This window comes from Phycodurus eques, chromosome 11 (genome assembly GCF_024500275.1).
Source record: "Phycodurus eques isolate BA_2022a chromosome 11, UOR_Pequ_1.1, whole genome shotgun sequence".
NCBI lineage: Eukaryota > Metazoa > Chordata > Actinopteri > Syngnathiformes > Syngnathidae > Phycodurus > Phycodurus eques.
In genome coordinates this window covers 11164989-11184815 of record NC_084535.1, presented here as the reverse complement: position 1 = coordinate 11184815, position 19827 = coordinate 11164989, and the positions used below count along the sequence as shown (strand labels likewise).

The 19827-nt window shown below is 42.4% G+C and overlaps 1 protein-coding gene across 14 annotated transcripts in view; it reads right to left on the bottom strand.

The window, feature by feature from the left end:
- Positions 1-3133: 3133 nt before the first annotated feature.
- kcnma1a (potassium large conductance calcium-activated channel, subfamily M, alpha member 1a) overlaps positions 3134-19827 on the bottom strand; it is a 188772-nt gene continuing 172078 nt past the window's right edge. For 10 of the 14 annotated variants that reach the window (XM_061689899.1, XM_061689902.1, XM_061689903.1 and 7 more), the window contains 7 exons: positions 19467-19580; positions 13899-14029; positions 11479-11673; positions 11130-11248; positions 10320-10544; positions 7559-7587; positions 3134-6181 (listed from right to left, as the gene is read on the bottom strand). In XM_061689899.1, the coding sequence (XP_061545883.1) occupies positions 6030-6181; positions 7559-7587; positions 10320-10544; positions 11130-11248; positions 11479-11673; positions 13899-14029; positions 19467-19580 (965 nt within the window). In that variant the 3' untranslated portion in view covers positions 3134-6029. Of the gene's footprint in view, positions 6182-7558; positions 7588-10319; positions 10545-11129; positions 11249-11478; positions 11674-13898; positions 14030-16490; positions 16575-19466; positions 19581-19827 lie in introns of all 14 variants that reach the window. The other 4 variants (XM_061689904.1, XM_061689912.1, XM_061689913.1 and 1 more) reach the window with 2 other exon arrangements.

The following is a 19827-nucleotide window of genomic DNA, read 5'->3' as shown; positions in this document are numbered from 1 at the left end:
CTCTTTGTGGGTCGGGGTGTTTGGGAATCATCATAACACCTCCGAATTGGTGCCGCTGATGACGTTTGAAGAACTCCCGGGAGATGAACGAGTACCCTTGACACGGGTGACACCTTGCTCAGTGCGCTACATCTACGAGCACCTTATCTCTGTATGACGACAAGTCTTGCCGCTTTTTTATGTTTCTCATCCATCTTGGACACATTCAGCTCTAACTTAACGAAAGAAAATTCATCAGGGCCCGAGCACCAGGCAGGGCAAGGCCCTCTTGGAGTCATTATGTTTTTTATTCTTCTTCCAAAGAATTCATATTTGGAGGCCTCAGTATGCTCGAAAACTCATCCATTTTCTAATGCGTGTGTATTCTGGTGAAAATATATGTATTTTCGTGGCCCCGAAGATGACCCCTGAAGTAATCTGGAGTGAGAAAAGAATTATTCCCCGCCACCAGTTTCCCTGATCAATACAAAATTGGGCGCACGTCACACAAAAGAAACTCAAAGACATATGCATTGAACAGGAAGTCAGCCATTTCAGTTTTTAGCAGCCTTTTTGAGGTAATTGCAGCCTAACAAACTTCATCCATTCATCAGATCATGCTGTATCAAGCAGCCCAAAAATGTCATGATAACTTGACTTTCTGCTTCAGTGGTTATCATCACACATTGTCTTTGCCATTTGAATTTTCAAGAGCTGAAATCTCACAAGGTTTGCTGAGGATGTGACATTTTGTTTGACTTTCATATTAAAACGTACATAAAAATACAAAAAAGCTGAACAAAACATAGTTCATATGCTGTGTTTTATGTAAAGCCGATGCACGTGCGACATCTGACGCCACTCCCAACCAGTCACCGCGACTGCGGATCCACGCCCTCATCCCTGGAGATCCACGAGGCGATGCGGACGCAGTGTTATTCTCCCAATTCTATTCCCAGACATCAAAGTAGATCCTCGCTGACTGACAGAGTGACATCTGAAAGTGACGGAGCAGCTAATAACATGTCACTATACGTAAATCAAGACTAATGCCGCAACACCATCGGTATTGGCTCGGAGTGCGGGGTCACCAACGAGCCCTCGCGCCCTCCTCCTGGCAGGTTGGGGGATGTCGGTGTAAGCCAATGATATTTTACATTTAACATAGTCAAGGTCACACAGTGGGTCTGTTCCAATCTACAGCTGCTTTTTACACGCTAAATTAATTATTATGAATTAATAAAACAACTTAATAAATGGCCAATATAATGGAAGTATTTATTCAAATGATTTGAATGTATTTAATGACATATTTGGGTGTAATTCATATATACATAAATTATTATTAAATGAATAAAACAACCAAAGAAAAACAATGGCACTGTTTTGCTGACACACAGGCTGCGGTGGGGCGCAAATGCAAGCGTGTCCTGATTGTCATGCTTGCTGTGCGTGTTTGCCAATTTGACGGACCGGTCCGCGCCAAGCTGGGCATTCCGGCGCACCGAGGGCGTGTCCTTGTTTGGTGGAGTGACAATTAGGTGGAAGAAAGTCTATCTAAATTTATGCCTGCTCAGATTGCATCTTAATCCTGGTGCAGGGTAGACAACCGGTCCACAGGGATTTTGGTGAATCTGATCAGGGCACAGGCAGACAGATACTGAGCTCCGCTAACATTACAGAATAAGTAACTAGCAATTATCAGAAGCTCATCCTGTATACCTGCTCACATTGTTTGTTGCCACACAGGCTGAGAGCAGTGACAATGCTCCACTCACGCATTCATCCCAGGGATTATGTATCGTCTTCTTCCGCACAGAGATATCGCCGTCGAGACTGTGAGTGCTCCACATTTAAAGGGAATGAGAGGAGCCGCTTTGTTTGGCGAAGAATGAAGTCGGCTGTAAACACTTGATAGCGGCGCTGCCCGCCCGATATCGGATCCACCGGGCTGCGCTGGTCTATGAAATTTCCAACAACCGTCTAACCCGCCTCTGACACACAGTCGCGCCGCCCGTCACGCCGGATTTGCACCATTCATAAAAATAGGACCCTGGTGTCAAAGTTGGGCATTGGTCACTACAGTGGACACGAGGCTAATACCACCTGGTCAGCCATTTAAAGTGCAAAAGAAAAGAAGTCGGCCGACCGAAGGCCAGAAGTGGGGAAAGAATTGTGCAGTCCTTCTGTGTGGGATGACACACTAGCATGTACTACAGTGACTGATGCACAACAAACAACAAAACTCATAGAAGTAAACCTGAGGTGAAGTTTGAACAGTGAAGCAATGGAATGATCTCTCCAATATTCGTTAGTTATGAGACAATATGATATGTGAATATATGTTGCCATACATGGTGTCTCATACAATTGCCAGGACTGACGTCGCAAAAGACATATTTCAAACTCAAACTACGAGTTTGTGACCCCATTTAAGTTTTCTCTACTTGCTAGGGAGACTTTATCACTGGTGATGACTGACCGGAGTCATGGATCTTCCGAGACCTAACGTCAGACTCTTCCACTGAAGGCTCTGCCTACAGTAGAAGACACTGATGTTGCCACGGCTGAAGAAAACAAAACAGTCGAAACCCAAAGTCATGTTGAACGCATTCTTTGATGTGAGGTACATCGTCCACTGTGAGTTATTGCCACAGGGCCAGCACCTCTGCAAAGAGATCCTGCAGCGTTAGCTTCATTCAGTACGTGAAAATAGGCGAGAGTTGGCAGGACAAGTGCCAAGTTCACCATGACAACGCTCCTGCTCACTATGCCCTGAGCACGTGACTGTTCTGACAGTTCCCGATCGACTAGAATATCACCGTGCGAGAGCAGCCACCCTACTCACCTGACCTGGCTGTGTATGATTTATTTTCATCTTTCCCAAGCTCAAGGGGCCCATCACGGGGAACCGTTTTGAAGACGTGGACGACATCAAAATGGTCATGCTGACGGAGCTTTCCAGGAGTCCGTGAAGGTGGGCAGAGAAGATTGGGAAAGTGCGTTTGACTCCAAGGAGATTACTTTTATGGGGAAAACTCGTAGTTTGGATTTGAAATATATCATTTGTGACACCAGTCTGCCCTGGAACCTTTGTAGCACATCTCATATTTGGAGCTGCAACTGAAAAAAAAAAGAAAACTGAAAAATCTGGTTTTCAGGTTTAGAACACAAATACATCCATTTTAATTTGAGAAAATACAAAAAGAAACCATGTACAATCTATGTACAAACATTTTGTACAAGACAGTATATTTATCAGCAGACTATATTTGACAGAGTCAGGTAGATCAACTCAGCACCATCAAAATAATCCATCCTGTCTAGAACACATCCAAAACAAGACTGCTATGTCAAACGCTCGATTTGCTGCGGTGGATGACGACGTGATGCCTGAATTCCTCTTTTATTGATGAAAATAACAACAGAAAAATGCAATTTGTAATGCATTATTTAAGACTTGGGACCCAACTCCAGTCTCTGTATGTGTTCTATATTAGAATATCTTGTACAACTTCCAGCAAATAAGTTATTCTAGCCATTCCTTTACAGCAAAAATAGATGAACGCATGAAGTGCAGCATACAGTCACATATGACGGTTAAGTGTACAACGTGTGCATCGTTCAGTCATCCGTATTGTAACTAACACCTATGAAATATGAGAAAATGCCACTTGTCGCGAATAGCGGGTCTTGACGCGGGCCCTCCTCTTGACCTTCTAGCACTGCCTGGCATTGCACCGGCACGGAGGCGTTGACGGCTTGGATGTTCTCCGTGTCGGCGCAAGACAATGACGTCACAGTGGAAAATAGTTTAAAAAAGCCAGCTTGTGTCCCTGAATGACTGAAGGATGCTCAACTACAACTCTTCATGGCACTTCAAAAACAAACAAAAAACAAAACACATCGAGGTATACAATGCAAAACACAGACAAGAGAACAATGACAAGGAGACACATCGCAAAAGAAAAAGAAAAAAAGCCTCAGACATTAATCAGTGTAGTTGTGTTAAAGCCACTTTGCAGCTGTGTTAAAGCCACTTTGCAGCATGAAAGCGTGTTATTGCGGGATTATGTTTAAGGACCTCAAAAATATAGTCTGTAAACAAAAGTGACGCCAAAAATGGAATGTCAATGCTGTATGAACACAGAGCCATAAAACGCAGGAAAATTAAGGATGTTCTCTCAGTAAAATCGCATTGGTGCTACCTTCCTTTCTTTAGCTTGAAACATTATCTTGATTCTATGTCGCTGCTATGGTCAAATAGTAATCCAATTTTGAAGACGTGTACAGGTTGTCATTTGTTTGTTTCTTTTTTTTTTTCTCAGTGAAATCTATTTGCTACAAGTGTGACGACGATATGATCACAGTTCAAAATTCACTTCAGGACAATGTGCATGAGGCTTCATTACAGTTGCACCACACGCAACAGACGGACATTAAAGCTTTTCCGATGTGGTTTTTAGCTCCGATGAAAGAAACGCACTTCTATACCGTAAAAGTAAGTGGGGTTGAGTTTACACAAACACCGACAGCACAATATATGTTCTTTTCCAAGTATGACTTCTTTTACAGCCTATAGACGAGAGACGCGGCAAGAAGTTCTCTCTTGGTTTTAAATCGTATTTTGCAAAATAAAAAACACACACATAAGAACAACCAACATGGTCACACTTTGCAATGTGTGCACTCTCTTACATCTTCGCACTTGGGACCTAATTTAGGTCAAACATTTAATAAGGTCACTCAGTCAGAGGAAGCGACTCTCATGTATTATTATTATTGTTACAACTCTTCTAGATGTATATTTCTCTCTCTCTCTATAAGTTTTTAAACCATTTTTTTCAGTCCGCATGCTCGTAGCTAAGAATGCTTCATTTAGCTTATTTGTCCAAGTAAGCTTGAGTTTCAGGTGACTTTTGCAGAGGCGAGCTGCCAGGCTGAAGATGGCGGTTAGCGAGTTAAAAAAATACTCTTTTGGTAAAGCATAGATGTCTGGGGGGCATAACGCAAATGATATGTACTTGTCTTGTATTTTTGCCTCTATTCTTTTAAAAGTCAAATGTTTTGGGAGTCCTTACTAAACAAAAACCGCAAGTATGTACCCTTAGCGTCGCATCTACACCCAACCACGTTTGAGCTTTTCCTCCTTTCCTTGAGCAGCACAGCACAGCACAGAGCAGCTTCACTCCTGAGGGTTTCTTTCTTTTTTTTTTTTTTTTCTTTTTTGGTTTATTTGAGGCAATTGACATCTGGGATTGGTGACGGAGAACATCCAAGTGCTTTTTTTACAGCCTCCGTGCCAACCCCATGCCAGGCAGTCAGTCTCTTGAGGTCAGAGGAGGACCCGGTTGGCGCCCACTTTTACGCGATACGTGGCACTTCTTTTTTCAACTGCGGTTCTTTTTTTTGTGATCCCAAAAGCTGCTGCTGCTGCTTTTTTGCTCAAACATGGTTGGGTCATCTTTCTTATTAACCTTCTGAGGCTACTTGGCTGTTTCTTCATTCAAACTACAGATGAATGGATCTACATAATGGGATCATACATCGTCTCTTCTCCAAAACCACAGTTCTTTGTGAACATGACTATGTTATAGTTTTTTTGTTTTTTTCTTGTAGTGCAAATAGGACAGAAGTACACAAGATGGAGAGCCAAGCTGGTTGGAAGAGTCGCATCCGGTAGGATCTTTGGGGTGATGATGCAAGCCTCATCATCCAATAAGCAGTTACCCTTAGTGTAGCCTTAATGAAATATTGCAAAGCATTACAGGAAGTACTTTCTCTCTCACTTGCTCTCTCGTTGAATCTTCAAATAATAATTCCCAAAAAGTGCTAGGGGGAAGGAGGGGGGCTGTACAATGCGTTATTTGATTGTCATTATTTACATCTCTATGGATACATCAATAAATAAAACAATGTCCAAAGAGCATGGAAGTAACATTAAAGGTATACACATAGCAGGTCCAGTTCGGTTTCCTGTCCAGTTCTTGTATTAGTCACTTCTCCAAGATGTCTGCTGAGTGAGCGAGCTAAAACGTTAAAAGCGGCATTCAGCATTCGTCTTCGACTTCTCGTATGGGTGGAATCAGACTACTTGTGGATTTGTACTGGTTGACATGATTGGCCATGTGAGTGCTCATGGGCTTGATCTGAATGTTCCGTGGGTAGGCGTTGTCCGGTTCATCTGTAAACCATTTCTTTTCTGGAGACAGGGACAAACAAGGTGACACAGAGACACAGAGAGACCAGAGTTAAGTCTGAAGAAGAATCACACTGCTTCAAAGCAAACCGCTTTAGTTTAAGTGGTGGATATGTCTTTTATGGTCAGCATCAAAACCAACAGCAACCACAGGAGGCGAGGCGCCGTTGGCATCATTTTGGCATCGTAGGGCTTCTCCCGCGCCAAATTGATGGTGGATTATGTCACACGACAAGGAGTTTTGTCGTTCCCGACAAATATGTTGGGCCTGATCTGGGAAATTCACGATAGCAAATCAGGCCAATAACGGGGGCTAAAATCTTGTAGTCTGATCCAGGCATCACGCTGTAGCCACACGTCTACCCCGTAAACAAATACAACGCAGCTGACACATGACGTCTATTAAAGCTGTGGCCACCATTTGAGGGACTATGAATATCGAGTTTCAAGCCCTGAAGAGGGTGTTTCTGAGCTCATAGTTTTTTGAGTTTGTAAACTATCTCCGAGCACTTCCCAGGTCACTTGTAAAAATAAAATTTCAACTTTTTTCTATATGGAGCAAAGCCATGTGTGCGTGTATCGCATGTGTGGAGATTCATCTGGGGTTTGTGTAAATCGTCAAGCTTTTGGGGCCGCAGGGCCGCACGCGCTACATTTAATGTGTGGTGTCACGCCTGCGGTGAGGCAAGATGTCTGCCGTCTCGCCACTTCCGATACGGTGAACTTGTCGCCTCAAAGCAGCACATCAGGTGCGCTGGAGGAGCGAGACTCATACGACTCATATCCCCTTCAATTCAAGCTTCCGATTGGTTACACCTTCCACTTTCTCAGTGTGACCGATGGGGCAAGGCTGGCCTCACTCCCCCCCCCCCCCCCCCCCCCCCCCGTCACAAGTAACGCAGCTGTAACAGGAGGATTTGAATCAATGTGACCTACATGTGTTCACCCAACACGTTGTTCACCCGACACCATCAATCACACTAAAAGTTGTCTGCTAGCAACAGGAGGGAAAGATGCACAAACACACAGCCCTCTCACACAATGCAAACCATCTCAAAGTTGAAAGGAAATGATAAGAGGGAGCGATAGATGGCAGAACAAAGCCACAATAGCAGGGAGAGTTCATAGAAGGAACAAAAAGAAAGGAGGTTTGTCAACGTCATGCATTGTGGAGATGGTGAGATGGTGAAGAGGAGAAGGAGAAAGGAGGAAGGCGCGGCAGCAGTGTTTGCTTTCAAGCAAAACTTAAAGTGAGGCATGTTTTTAAGTGAAGGTCGTAAATAAAAGCAAACTCCCCGCATCATAACGACGTCCGCAGGGGACGCGGTTATGATAGAACGTCAAGGTTGCCAAGTCATGCAGAATCCTTAACTTGCATACCTGGGCCCATTCTATTCATCCTTGTTGCACTTCAAAAAGAGAGGTGAGTAATCTACTGTAAGTAAGTGAGTATTTACAGTCTACACAGCAAATAAACAAGGGACAGACTACTAAAGTCACATCATACATGTTCACTTTATTGGCTTATCAGCACTTATAAACGAGTACAATTAGTCTTACAGTTGTAACTGACTAATTTGCATGCTTTCGGACAGTGACACAGTTATTGGTATATGCTTGGAGTACCAGGGCCACACTGAAAAGAAAAAAAAAAAAAAAAAACATACTACAAGAATAAAGTTGAAATCTGATGAGAAAAAAACTATTTTCTCATGGAAAAAAGAGGATCTTTAAAAAAAAAAAAAGGTTATTTAAAAAGTAGATAAATGAACACTTTATAACAGGTTGTGACTTTTTATTGCAAAAAAAAAGATTAAAAGTATAAAACAATATAAATCTGTTGTCTTGAAAATATTTGACTTCTTTCTAGGAAAATAATTATTTAATTTTTGTGAGATTAAAAATGTTTCTTAAAAAATGACGTTTTTTTCTTTTAAGGATAAGACGTATATATATATATATATATATATATATATATATATATACACACACACACACACACACACACACACACACACACAAATGTTAATTTGGATTCAGGCACAAGTCCACTTGGAAAAAAAGAAATCCTAATTTTTGCATTTGAATGAAAATGACTCAAAGTACATTTTTTATTCTGTCAAGAGAAACAATAAGAACTTCCTTTATTTTAGATCCGCCACCATTTTGATTTACTGCACATGCGCATATGAGCAGTTGTAGCCGTACTAGCCGACCACATGGATCACAGAGCCGCCCGAGATGAGAATCTCCGAATCTACGAGATGTTCGATAGCCATAAATGGATGTTTATGGCAGACTGCGACCACGGCAGACGAATTGGATGAAGTTATACAAGATTCATTCAACACATTGTGGCAGATGACTGATGAGCAACTACTGCCAACTAGCAGCTAAGCTAACTAGCTGGCTTAGTAGAAGCAGATGTTGCCAACGCATTTGAAGGTACTGAGACCGACCGGGAAAACAAGACCACGATGCAGCACGGGATCCTGGTTAAAGTAAGCCATTTTAAATTAAAAAGGGTTTTGGAAACAGCTTTTTCCGGAGAGAAAAGCAGTTGCTAAAATCCAACAACTGGTGTTGTGACAAAATCTGCGGCCCACAAAAAACTGTGACCAGAACTTAACAAGAAGTTTCAAACAATTAATTTGAAAATTTTTTGGACAATGAATGTCTTTATTTTTAGAACAGTACAAGGAATGACGATTCTTTAAATATATATATATATATTAAAAAAAAGACTATTCTTTCGAGATTTACATTTCTTAGCTCTGAAATTATATTCCCCCTCTCCCCCCTTAAATCTCGTAACATTCTGACTTTATTTTTGTACTATTGTACTAAAATTTTCTTTTCAATGAGGCCCTAATCATCCTTTGAATGTAAATTTAAGGGGAATAAGACATACTTAGCATGTAGGTCAAACTCTTATCTCTTATAACAAAAGAGGAAGAAGTGTCTGCTAACATGCAGTGAAGCAGATGCACTGTGAACAACAAAATGTCAAACGCAGCTCATGAGGAATGACATTTACAGAAACTTTACTTTTTTTCTTCATTTAAACGTTGTACAAATTCAGAACAATGTGCAAGTTAAGGTGAAAACTGGCAGGTGATATTATGTAGTCCCCGCGAAGTGATCACTGATCAGGCACCGTGAGGAACATTGGTTGTAAATTACACCCACCAGTACCCATTGGGACTTTAAACCTTTTAAGCACAACACCCCTTGAGGTTGTATAATTCTGAATTTGGCCAACACTTCTGGGAAAAATATGCTTCAAAATGGCATCAGATGAGATCTTAGTGTACCTCACCCTAGATCTCAGTTTACACTCGTGTGTTCTCCGGTTAGTGTTGGACCTGAGAGGTTCCACCTTCTTTGAAATATGTCTCCAATAGAAGATAGAGTACATCCGAAACGGATCGATTAGATCATTTCCTCAAATGCCATTTTTTGTCAAATATCATTAAAAATCCGTAATTTCCGTCTTTTGAAACCTCTGCAAATTAGACTTTGATTTGGATTGGCAGAGCTACCCCAATTATTTGGATTGGAAAATGCTTACAAATCAATATGGTTCAATAATCAATCCCTGGAAATTGTAAGGACATTAACTGAAAATGAAAATTGGTAGGATGCTGAAGATGTTGTAATCTGGCTGGATAAATGAAAATAATCCTTAAAATTTGATTTGATGGATTGGGCTTTATGCTTCGCAGGGAGTACAATAACTCCGATGCAAAATTAATTACGGTATCTTATCACTTGTAATTAATGGCCACAATAGGACAAGACAACAATACAACAGGTAGACCACCATCAACAACCATCAATGTGTGTGTAGTTTTGGATTTATAGTCTACTTTCCAACCGCGGTTTGCTGAACAACTGGAGGTTTTTGATCATTTAAAAATGTCTCAGCAGTTTGTCTACACACAGACTTTGTCAGGTGAGTTAGGGTAATGTTGTGATGACACAATGAAGATGATTATGGAGGCAAAGCATAAGCAAGGAAGCAGAACACAACACGCAATAAAACTCACAACATATGCACAAACACACTGAGGATACAGATAAATCACATGTATAAAACACTGAGCTCGCATGCACGGGACATTGGGTTGAGTGCACATACTTCTGTTTGTCTCGGGCTTCCCGGGTTTTACTGCTGCGGTTCTGCCGGTTGGAGGCTGGGACAGAGTGGATGGACGAGCTCTTCTTGCTGGAGGAATGAGAGGAGTGGGACGAGTGGGACAAACTGGTTCGAGACTGACCCGCGTTGTGGTCGAACTGCATGAGGCAGAAGATCAAGTCTGTGGGCACCAGCTCGAACTCGTACGGTGGGTTGGTGATCACGTATCTGCACGGACGACACGTGTCACAGTTAGGAACATTGGGAACACGCATAACAAACAACATGGAGTCGTGCTGGGCACAGCGAGTAGGAATAGATTCCACACTAGTTGCACTAAGTCAGCTTGGTAATGTAGTGCTTTACATTACCAATGGGCCTCAGGTCTTATCCAATTCAGGGTCTTAGTGAAGCTGGAGTCTTCTTCTACACTACCAATGGCCTTCCAGTCATCCATTTTCTACTTATTGCATTCAAGATGGCAGGTAAGCGGCCGTGGCGAAGGGTAGACTACACCATGAGTTGTTCGTCAGTCAATTATGAATAAGCTTTGAGGAGGAATTGATCCACGCTAGTTACATGAAAGTCAGCTTCAGATGGCCCATCTGTCACAGGAAATCTGGAGCCTATCCAGATTTATGGACAAAGGAAACATTTTGGAATGGTTGCCAATCATTGCAGGGCAATTGTAACGGCACATCGATTAGAATCGATCCCACGCTACTTACATGAAAGTCAGCGAAAATTTCGACATTTGAGCCAGACAATCATTTACATTAAGGACATTAAAAGTGTTAAATGCAGATATTTTACCGTTTTGTACACGGGCTCGGTGAACTTAAATGAGCGTCTCTCAATCTGTAGATTCCAAAACACAGCATGTTGTATGTCTTCAGTGCTTTGCAGAACAAATCCCCATAGCAGCCGCCATCCTGGTAACAACACAACAGAAGACACATGGGTGTGGGTTAGAAGAGTCACACGATACGACATAATGTTTACAACATAAATACAATAATTCGTGTGGAAAAGCGCTTCGCATCCACCTTTGCGTGATCGCTGTTCTTCACATCGGATTAAGGACGGCGACTAGCGGAGGCGTCGAAATGCGTGCTGCTGGCTAGTGGCTAAATGTGTCATCCCTGCTTAAACATCCTCTTACCCCCAAGTCAGCGAAGGGCCCGTCGTAGAGGGCGAGCTGGGCGACGCGACACCTGTCTCTATTCGCCAGCGTCTGCGGCGTGCTGTAGCCGCCTCGCAGAGCGTTCTCCTCGGCCAGCAGGCCCTCCAGCTCTGGTGTGGCTCCTCCGGTGACCAGCGTCCTGATCAATGTGAGGATGTTGTCATTGAAGTACGTCTGGGGAGAAGAGGTAGGAGGTTATCTGGAAGTGGATACTTAGAAGTCCCAGATATGCACATAGAACTACCAGGATGAAGAACTGTTGAGGTCACTTCCACCCCTTGAGATATTTATGCACAGGCAGTTATTGGTTTACGGTTCATCTTACACCACTGTGCAAACTAGTTTGCGCACCATTCCTAACCTCAAAATGTTGTACGTCAGGACTGTTATAAACCAAAGACTTACTTTTGGTCAGACCTTTAGTAGAAAAATGCCCTGTTTTCACCAAACAGTACAATTTGGTTTAGTTTGGTATCATACACATGGATTTTCCATTGTCATAAATGGTAATGGGTACCAAAATAACAGATCCATACCACTTTTGTGGTGTTTGGGCACAAACCACAGTGGTATAGGATGGTAGTGACTCACTATATTCCATTGATGGCTTGAGGAAGAATCATCACTACCATGTGACAATGGAAACGGAATGGAAAGAACGCACCGTAATCTATCACAAATCTAAACGAACGCAGTAGTAATGTCATAATGTGGCTTGTTTGCTGTAGTGCTTAGAGGGGCTCCTACTGCTGAAGACAAATTCCCTGTTTTAAAATACTTGGCCAATAAAGACAAATCTGATTCTGATTATGATAACTACAGTAAATATTTGTACGGAAAAAAAACTTTACGCCATAAAATAAAAAATAAATCAATAAATAAAAATACCCACAGGATGTTTTCTGATGTAGGGATTGCTGTGTTTGAGTCCAACTGTGCTCCCGCTTCAAAAACACGGGACTTGACTGCACTCTGCGGGCGTCAGCGTCCCCTGTCCGTCAAGCCGATCACGCGCTGCTTTTGGCGGCGTGCGAAGACAGTCGGTGTCAGTTGGCAAGGGAGGCCGAGAGTGGCAGCTCCTCTCGGCGGGCCCCTGACAGCCCTGCGGAGCCTCATGATGGATGAGCACTGTCCATTAGCCGCCTTCACCTCTGACCGCCGCCACGCTACAGCTGATGCCCACTCGACTCCCTCGGCTCGCCTCCGCACAGCTTCTCTAACCCCTCGCTCACTAAGCGAGCCCCTGGAATGAAGCCATCACGGCACCGAGCGGAAAAATACACTTGGCCATGAGCGGGAAAAAAATGAGGTGTTGAAGGTTATATTTTCTCCCCGCTTGCCTCTTCTTTTTTCCTGATCTTTGATGCGGTGGTGGCATTGTCAAGAGATGAAAGCGTGTTCGTGAGGCCTGTTAAAGTCGAGCTGGTGTCAGCGCCATTACGCTAACATTCCATACTTACTTCATTAAAAGACTCTAAGTTGAATTCAGACTACTTCAAATGAGGAGCCATGCCAACTATCTGGCTTTGATGTCAGTGAAGCTGGCAGACGTGTCGGATCAATGGACCAGTGCCTGCTCCTGCTTCTTGGAGCATGCACTGAAACTTGGAAGCTCAAAAAGCACAGTATAGTATTCTCACTTTTCCAAACAGAAAATGGTCTCATTGTGAATTCTCTTGCTTAAAAAGCAGACACTATCAACACAAAGCCTTCTGTCAGTTTCTGCAGCGTTATCAGCTTCAGCTCATTATAGAGTGAACCCCCATTCATCACAGCGGATACATTCCATACCCAACTGCAATTGGTGAAAATATGCGATATTGGTAGAAAGACCTTTTTTTAAAAAAAAAAATAGATTCACCATTTAAACGTATTAAAACGGTTTTAAACACATTGTAAATGTATTTGAACTATTTAAAATTGCAAGCAAGACATTTATAGAAAATTAGGAAATGAAAATACTAATTGTAGTGTCACATATGTGCCTTTAAGAAGCGAGGCTTGGTGGGGTGATACGTGACGTCGGCGAGTCTCCTTGTGAGTCTCTGGGTGTGAGTTGCGGCCAACGGCAGCTACTGCATGAGTGTCCTCATTGTGTTTTATGTTTTACTCTTCTCCCAGCATCCAATAAATGGTTGAAAAAAAGCATTGATAACTGTGGCTCTCTTATTCTAAGTAAGTAGTCAAACCAACTAAATAATTAAAAAACAATAAAGAATGATCGCTATAAACCACAGATTTCCGTGATATAGCGGGGATTTCCACGATAGACAAGTAGATATGTTCCATGAAAATATCTACGATGTACTGTAGCGGTGCCGCGGTCTGTGCAGGGTGAACACAAATGCGTAGAAACACCATGGCGAGTGTGGTGTGTCTGTGGTTGGGTTTGGACTCACGGCGCTCATCAGGGAGTCGAGGACGCTGACGGCGAAGGCGGTGCCACAGGCGAAGGGCTGGGTGAGGTACAGCTCCGTGTCGGGGTCGTCGTCGTCATCTTGGTCCAGGAACTGAACGTTAGAGTCGTTCACTGGGAGGACGCAAAAGCAGCAGAGTTAGCAGGGACATGCCTAAAAACAACTTTTAGCTTGTTATGCATGCAGCCTTTTATAGGGCAGGGAATCAAATAAAAGCAAAATGGACACCACGTTTCACTTTAAGTCGACTCATGTGATAGCTCCGAGCCAATCAACAAAGAAAGCAATTACCGTATAATAATGTGTAAAATACAATACAATTCAATGAAAGAATTAGAAATGTGACTGAAACAAAATCATAATAGGTTTTTACAAAACATGTACAAAAATTCAACAATAATTTTGTGGGATCCAAATTAATGGTAAGACCGGAGCTTATTGTCACATGGCTAAGTTGTCACAATGCAAATATCATTTCCACCAGAGGTTGCAACTAAAAAGTAGAATACTAGTTTTGTTCCTTTAGATGGTCAGGGGTTGTGTCTGGTCTGGGAAGAGAATCGCAAATTGTGAGCTGAGATGAGCGCCAATCAACCTTTTTGCACAACCTAAAGTAAAAAAAGTTATCTTTATATAGTTTAAAATATGCTTCTTCCAGATAAAAATCCTAGCAGTGATAAATGTGGACTTGTTAGAGGAGAGATTAAGGCATATTGTTAACTTTAGTCATTGTTCTGTTTTAAGGTAACTTTTAACTAGTGGTAGCCCTGGCAAACATGGTAGTTTGGGGCATTTTGGGGTTTGTTGTCACCTGTATTTTCATAATGAAGCAAAGCGCTTTCTTTTTTAAATTTCAGTTTAATCTTGAACTTTCAGTTTAAGAAAGGTAAAACAGGCATTTGAGACTGAGAGCCATGGCCTACGTACCAGCAGTTCCTAAAGACTTTAATCCAGTGCATGTTACATAATATTTTATGTTAACGTGTGTTCAATGACTTTTTCAAGCTTAATGAGAAACATTTTCTGTGCCTGACTTCAATGTTCACTTTCAAGTAAAAAAAGGAGGACAAGAATAATTTTGTCCTTGTTTTATTAGTTGCAAAATCCAGTGTGACATCTTACCCCATATATTGAGACGTCTTACCTGATGGTGGGGCAACCTGTCACATGTTCACACTCTCTATTAGATTGCTTATAACTCTGCACTGAAACAAAATATGAAAATGACATGAATACGAAATATATACCGGAGACTTCGGTCTTTCATCTGGTATGCATTTTGTTTATATATGATGTACTGATTCCAAGAAATATATAAGAGAGTAAAAAGTGTGACATCTAGCCCCGGTCTCCCCTACTTTAATGAGTGCCCTATTAAAGTGTGTAAATGTCTGATTATGCCTGAAGTACATTTTAGGTTGCATCCAAACATGTTTTGCAATTTATGTCCAATATTATATAGTATTATATATATTCCCATGAAAGTTTTCACCTATGTAGCTGTACTTTTGTCTTTGTGAATGTATAAGTGGTAAAACATTTCAAAAATCTTAATGCTGAATATGTCATGCAGGATGCATGTCACACATTTTAACAAACTGTAAATTAATTTTAAAAAAAATCAATAAGTAACATAATTCCCTCTGAGTCACAACCATTGTAGAAGTCCATTGTGAGGAATATTTTGCTAAAACATATTCAGTAAAGTTAAAACACTCAAACCATAGCTTGTTTTAAGGATAAAATAAAATACTTTTTTTTTTCTAAAACATTGGTTTAAAAAAATAAGACTTCAACAATGGCCTTTACAGTATAATGTCAACATCCATGCACACTGAAAGTCATGCTTATTTTCTTGAGCCGATAGATGTGTTTGTCACATCATCACTCCTCACATTTTTACCTCAGCCCTGAAAATAAATGTTATACTATCATCACACTTTCAACAACAACAATAACAATAATTGAAGCAAACAGTTATCGGGTTTCTCCCCAGTACAGTGGTTCAATACCTGCAATGAGGAATGGAGAGTCTAAAATCAAGCATCATACAAGAGCTTAAGAAGACGGTTTGAGCTTTAGTTTGGTTTTTATTTTGAAATCTGATTTCTTTGCAGGCTCCCTGAGTGCTGAGGATGTCACTCAAAGAGACAAGCGGCTGATGCAAACAGGCCCGGGCCGAAGACGTGAACTGGGGGCTGGGGGATGTGTGTGTGTGTGTTTGTGTGTTGAGGAGGAGGAGGGATGGGAGGTGTTGCTGTGAAAACAGCCACAAGGACACAGTGAACATGATCAAAGGCCTTAGCGATGCTCTGCAAACGCAACTGGAGGGCGGGATGAAAATACAAAAGCAGCAACAACAACAAAAAACCATGAAAAAGAAATGGCGCCAAAAAAGACAGTCAATTTCAACAAGAAGGAAGAATAAGAATATGTTCAAAGTGAAGCCATGGGAGCAGCGTGGGCCTTGACTGCAGCCAGATACATCAAGACAAGCTGATGAGGAGCGGCGCAACGGAGCGAGGGGAGGGACGGACGGGCAGACGGCTAGCGGAGGACAAAGGCTCATCTTACCCAACTCTGTTATCATTTGTATGTTGGTCCCACTTTTTTTTTCCTGACTGAGTGAAAGCGATGGCAGCGGTTTGCCTGGCTTATCTAATGGTGCCGAGGCAGTGCAGAGAAGGGAGAGATGGCGCCGTTATTGATTCACTTTTCACAAGGCGACATTAAAGGCATCTCACTGTCTCCGACGCCACCGGTCGTCGTCTTGTTAATGGCCGGCCGGCGTCCAACTATAAAGCAGCTTGGATTTAAGAACTGTTGAGGGGCTGCGCCATAACACTGACATGGCACCAAGGCAGTGAAACGGCAACACAAGGCCCTACTTAATCTGCAAATGGTTCAGCCAGGCTCAAAGGTTCACTTAATGGCCAGAACAATAGGTACACCTACAAACTCGAAAGCGTGTTATTGATACGGCCGAAACCGACTGAACTCTTGCGCAGTGTGTGTGGTTCGGCAACAAGTTTTCACACAGTAAGTGGCTGACGGTCGGCCACCGGTTTTGTGGCTATTAAAAATTTCAATTGCCGGTGCACAGCGTCGCAACATTGCAGATCTAACAGCCAATCAAAATGCACATGAGCTTTCACACACTGCCAGGTACAGCCAGTGATTGGGAGTGAGGCAACCTCTCAAAATATCCACACTCTCTCCTTTTTTCTGGTCCACTTCCTTTCTTTGTGGCAAGCCGCTTCTTCCCTAACCATCACGCTATGTTTGGATTGTTTACTAAAAGTGAAGTGATTTTTGGCAGACCCTTGCAAATACAATGTGGCCCACGATGAAAATACACATGGCATCCCTGGTGTAAAGGATGAACTCCACATGTGTGTTTGCTTTTTTTGCGGTACCATTAATCCATTTATCCATTTTCTATAGTGACTGTCCTCATTAGGTGACTGTCCTCATTAGGGTCACAAGTGACCTGTAGCCTATCCCAGCCTTAAGTTGGGTACGAAGTGGCGTACACCCTGGCCTGGTCACCAGTCAAATGAAATTTCCACAAACTACAGTTTCCATATACTGTAACAGAATATAGGACATATTGCAACATCACTCCTGCTCAGTACGATATGACCAAGTCACCGATACTATTAAAAAATAAGATGGCATTTTCTACAGAAAGTGTGCTGTGTTTAGACTTTAGGCTTCATGTTATTAGACATGCCTCCCGAGCACAATAATAATGCTCTATACATTTGTTACCTCATCAGATTGTTTGCCATCAAAGTAAAGGGTTTATTCACGTTCACTTGTACGAATGTCACTTTAATTTTAACTCCTGATGCATTGAATTCCCATTGCATATGTTTTAAAATGTTTACAGAGGTGGTTGTAGCACTGCAGCTATATTTCGGGAACCAACATGTTATTATTGTTATAGATTTTTTTTAATCTCTCATTTGTACTGGTCCTCATTCTCCTGTGCAGGTGTACCTGATAAAGTTTATTTTCCAGTGAAATCCTCTAATTAAGGCGGCATGGTGGACGACTGGTTAGAGCGTCAGCCTCACAGTTCTGAGGAACCGGGTTCAATCCCCGGCCCCGCCTGGTGGAGTTTGCATGTTCTCCCCGTGCCTGCATGGGTTTTCTCCGGACACTCCGGTTTCCTCCCACATCCCAAAAACATGCATTAATTGGAGACTAAACTGCCCATAGGTGCGACTGTGAGTGCAAATGGTTGTTTGTTTGTATGTGCCCTGCGATTGGCTGGCAACCAGTTCAGGGTGTACCCCGCCTCCTGCCCGATGACAGCTGGGATAGCCTCCAGCACGCCCGCGACCCTAGTGAGGAGAAGCGGCTCAGAAAATGGATGGATGGATGCTCTAATTAAAGGCTGTTGCAGAGCTTTACCTCCTTTATTTCCTGAGGGGCGAGCGCATCTAGCGGGGGAGTGGGCAATGCTGACATGGATAGAACGGCGCTCTGGCGATCACGTGTGCAGTCAAATGGGAGAACCTCTCTGCAGGTTAATGGCCGGCCCGGCTACAAGTAACATTAGGTACAGGTCCTTTTTCTTGCTGGCCTTCTCTGGGCTTGCTCTCATGCTCCATTGCTCCCTAATTGGGTCAGGGGAGACAGAGCAGGCAGTCTCTGGTGCCTCCCAAGACCCCTCAGAGATCTGAAAGTTTCATGAGTCCCCAGCACCAGTGGGAATACAGCCACTGCCATTGTTATTAATAAATGGACCCATTTTGCAACCAAGGCAGTTTTCACCCCCTTTTCGCTCTCTTTCCTACCCACCCCCCTTCCCTTCTCCCCCATCAGCCTGAGTTGTTCTTGTGCATTAGTGGACGAATTGCAAAGGATGTGGTGGCTGTCCTTAAAAAAACTGTGTCTGAATCGCTCACGGTAGAGTTAGTCCGTACTGTTAAATTAGCACTGCAAGAGTTAACAAATTGACACGTGCACACATTAGCGTTAGGCAAAGCAAACCACAACACAGAAGTGAACCAAAATTCCAATTAATCTTGAGTGAGTTGGTACTTTTAGTAGCGGAATGAAATCTTGTGTTTGCCACCATAGAAGGGCAAGGACGGAAAATGCAATAACGACAGTAGAACAGGAAATGGAACTTCTAGCTATATAAGAGAGTGCTAAACATTTCCCTGTTCTGGCCACTTAATACTTATGTATATGGGTAGTATTGACATTATGGAATCTACACAGGAAAAGTGAGCTGCATTTAGTTTTTATGTGACTCGCCTCCCAGGCACTAAATTCATTGTGTTCATGACGTTTGATATATTTTTACATTTTTAATACTACTATACTAATCACTTTAAATATTGTCGCTGTCCAATGAAAAAGATGCAGCTCCAAATGTTCATGCTTTCATTTTTATCCAAAACACAACATAAATATTATTTGTCGTGTTGCAGATAAAAAGAAAAAACTCACAAAATTTGGACTTTCAAGTTTTTTGTTGGACAGCGACGCTATGCAAGCTCATTTGTTGGCATTTGCATTCAAAGTGAGGTTTACCTAATTCTGTGATGATGGGGATGTTGGCTCCGGTGGTGACGGAAGCCTGACGCACGAAGCCATGTACTGGACTGCTGTCTGGAGATGACCTGTCCATTCCAGGAGGGGTGAAACCTGCACATGGCAAAACATTGTTGGAAGAGGTGAGTGAAGAATTAAGTCAGATGCCCCAAAGGTTAAACAGTTAAATTCAGTGGGTAACTAATGTGTAGGGTACCAGTGATGACAAAGAGGAAATGTTATATGATAACCAACGACCTGGAAATGTAACTTACTATGACACGACAAAAAGCCAAGCTGCTCAGTATAATATGAGCAGTCAAGAATAACCAAATGAAGTAAATTGCAGTTACAAATACAT